Below are 3,382 nucleotides of genomic sequence, written 5' to 3'. Positions count from 1 at the left end.
ATAAATAAATAAATAAATAAATAAAAATTAAAAGACAGAGAGAGGGAGAGAGAGGGAGAGAGGGAGGAGGAAGAGGGAGAGGGAGAGGGAGGAGAGATTAAAGCAGCAACCCAAACCCAGCCCACAGAAACTCACCAATCAGCTCTGGGTCTGGAACAGATTCCTGGAGTTTGCCAGCAATAAGCTGCTTCAGAAATGAAATGCTATAGCTCCCTAGTGAGTACTCTCCCAGTTCTGACTCTGGCAACTGAAGAATAGATTTAGGGGCAAGTGGCTGGTCAGCCAAGTTTACCGCCAGATACCAGTCTGAGAGAGACATCCTCTCTCTTTCTCGCGCTCTCTTTCTCCCTGTAAAAGAACAAAGCCTTAGTAACTGGACAGTCCACCATCCTACTCCACTCTCACATGTCAAAGGTCTGAAAGAGACAGTTTAGTGTGACACTGTTAAAGAAGCACCAGTGCAATATCTGGAGGCTAGAACTAGAATCTGATGCCCTCTCTTTTTATTCATCATGTAATGAATAGCCAGAACATTAGCTCTTTGGGCCTCAGTTTCTTCATCTTTAAAGTGAAACTACCATCCAATCTGATAGGAATGTTGTAAGTTTCTTTTTTCTTTCTTTTTTTTTTTTTTTTTTTTTTTTTTGTATTTTAGGGAAGGGTCTACAGGGTGTTCAGGGTCTCACTACTAGATTGGATTTGTAGTGATACACCTGTTTACAGCCCCCCTAGAGCTGGGATTACAGGTGTGCATCTGCCACACCCAGCCTCAATCCGCTGTCTCAGCATACCCAGGGAGTGGGGCTGAGGCCGGCACAGCAGGCCCCAGGGACCCTGTGCCTGCTTGCAGGTACTGTAATCCACTGAGCTATTTGGCCAGTCCAGGGAATGTTGTAAATTTCAAGTGATTTAACCCAGTGCTCTTCCTTCTACATGACCCTTATTTAGGAATTCTTCAACACTTAACTATCATAATAGTTTTATAACAAGCCTTTCTTCCCTCTGTGTCAAAGATCTATGCTGCCACCCAGTTCATCATTTTAAAATAAATCTGATCAGCTGGACATGGTGGCACACGCCTGTAATCCCAGCACTCAAGAGGCTGAGGCAGGAGGATCATTGAGAGTTCAAGACCAGCCTGGGCTACAAAGTGAGTTCAAGGCCACCCTGAACTGCACAGTAAGGTCCTGTCTCAAAAGATAATAAACGAATAAATAAATAAATAAATAAATCTGATCAATTAACTTCTCTGCGTACAACTTCTCCAATGGCTCCAAACCATCTCTATGAATAAATCTAAACTGTACAGTCTACCTTACAAAATTAAGTCTGCCTCTGCTACCACTTCCCAGCTGAGCCTGGCTCTGCCCCTACTCTCCAGCAGGTAATACACTTCATTACTCCTCCATTCATAAAAAGCTCTCCTCCATCTTACACTTCTGCTCAAATCTTGACTTTGCATATAAGTTCTCTTCCTTTAGGCTCCTCAGCAAAGTCCTAACAAGACAAACACAAATACAACCTCTTATGCCCCCCTTTTTTCCTGTTATTTCAACAAGCCCTATTCCTCACTGCAAAATGGCTACACACACTGTTTTAAAAAACAACTTTGGCATCCTTATATTAAAAAAAAAAAAAAAAAAAATCATGTGTTTCTCAGATTCCCACCAATACCTCCACACGTCCCCAATTCTTGACAGAAAAAGACTGGAATTTTTCGCCTTTGCTGTCCCCAAGCCTAGCATATATGCGTGCCCAGAAAATAAGCCAAAAACTCCGAGAGTGGAACACTACTGTAAGGTGAGTCCTTATTAAAGCCATCATCACCGGCCTGGGGAGATAGCTCAGCGGCCTAAGCGCCTGCCTGGCAAGCACATGGACAGGGGTTTGATCCCCGGTCCATGCTGTGCAGCTGCGTGGGGAGACCCTGTGCCAAATAAATAAACAGCATTTTTTAAAAAATAAAGTCATCATCGTTGCTTCGAAAGACCTTTGGAAGGAAAGAGGGAAAGAAAACGCTGAGTCTGATCAGCAGACTTTAAGGTAGGCTCAAAGTATGGAGTTTGTCTTCTCATAAACCAGCCTCACTCACTGCTCACAACTGTTCCCTGGGGCAGGCAGGATCATCCAATCTACAGGCAAGAAAATCAAGAATCAAGACTCAGAAAGATGAAGTCCCTCGGCCCAGTGTCGTAGATAGCTACTGGTGGTGAAAGGGACACTATCTGGAGGCGATCCCGCCTCTCCTGAAGTCTGCTAGTCGACCCAGGACCAACGCCAACCTCGCGCCCTCGGGGTCCCAGCGCCCTCACCCGTCCCGCGGAAGGAAGCCGGCCGCTGAGCCGCCGGTGTAAACACTCCCTCAGGCCCTCTCGCCGGAAACAGGAAGCCCCGCGCGGCACTCTGGGAGTTGAAGTTTCGGTTGAGGCCCCGCCCCCTACAGATACGTATAAAAGGCCCTGCCCCGCTTCCGGTTCCGAAGAGGCGTGGCTCCTCACGTGTTTGAAATTCCTGGCGCGAGAGTTTCCTGGAGGTTTTGCTGGAAAGCTTTCTTCCTGTTGTGCTGACAGGACAAGAATTGAGGTACAGGCGCTTGTTGTGGGTTTTTGGAAAGCGAAAAACACGCCTGACCCCCGCGGTCTCCTAAGTACCAACGAAGCACGTTGGTTCTGTGAGGCTGAGGAGACGCCCACTGCTGAGTTCCTGGCCCGAGGGCTCAGGGGACCTCCCTGTAGGGTAGCAACAGACCCGCTCCAAAAGTCCGGTGCTTGTGTTGCAAAATCGGGTTCATGACATACCGTGAGCTGAATTTGCAGCGGGGCGGGGTTTACAGAACAATCATTCATAGAGTCGGTTTGGGGAGGGAACTTTGTACTGAACTCACAAAGGGAAACTGCGTCATATAGGTGACTGACGAGTTCTGCATGTCTCAATTTGGGTTCTCTTCGCACAGGAATTAGAAGCCCGAGGGCTGGGGAGATATTTAAGTAGAATAAGTGCTTACCTGGCAAGCGCAGGGTCCTGAGTTCAATCCCCGGTACCGCAAAAAAAAAGAAAGAAAAAAGAAATTAGAATCCGCTAAAATCGAAGAGGGACTACTGTTTGTCTCAAGGAATAAGTTCAAGACCTAATAGAAAGCAGTAACCAAATAAAAAGTGAAAAACCAGGCGTGGTGCCTGTTATGGTCACTCAGAATAGGAACCAGATCAGCCAGGTTGGAATTTGGAAAGCCGTTTATTACTGAGCTCAGGGCCCCCCAGTCTGCTCTCACGCAGGAGAGGACCGAAAGGGCGGCAGCCCAAGAAGCAGGAAGGGGTTTTAAACCTTGGAATCACATTGCGTTTGATAAGCAAATTTACTGTCTGACACAAAATAAAGCTTT

At 46.9% G+C, this 3,382-nt stretch overlaps 1 protein-coding gene across 2 annotated transcripts in view; it reads right to left on the bottom strand.

Annotated features, from left to right (window-relative positions):
• Ubl7 (ubiquitin like 7) overlaps positions 1 to 2,401 on the bottom strand; it is a 16,151-nt gene extending 13,750 nt beyond the window's left edge. Inside the window, exons 1-3 of one of the 2 annotated variants that reach the window (XM_023712570.1) lie at positions 2,313 to 2,376; positions 2,093 to 2,132; positions 136 to 348 (exon numbers count right to left, since the gene is read on the bottom strand). In XM_023712570.1, the coding sequence (XP_023568338.1) occupies positions 136 to 319 (184 nt within the window). In that variant the 5' untranslated portion in view covers positions 320 to 348; positions 2,093 to 2,132; positions 2,313 to 2,376. Of the gene's footprint in view, positions 1 to 135; positions 349 to 2,092; positions 2,133 to 2,312 lie in introns of both variants that reach the window. The other variant, XM_004628734.2, reaches the window with a different exon arrangement.
• Between the last annotated feature and the right edge of the window lie 981 nt (positions 2,402 to 3,382).

Source organism: Octodon degus, unplaced genomic scaffold (assembly GCF_000260255.1).
Source record: "Octodon degus isolate 3935 unplaced genomic scaffold, OctDeg1.0 scaffold00026, whole genome shotgun sequence".
NCBI classification, from domain to species: Eukaryota; Metazoa; Chordata; class Mammalia; order Rodentia; family Octodontidae; genus Octodon; species Octodon degus.
The sequence above is the reverse complement of the archived record's forward strand: the minus strand, read 5'-3'. Positions and strand labels throughout refer to the sequence as shown.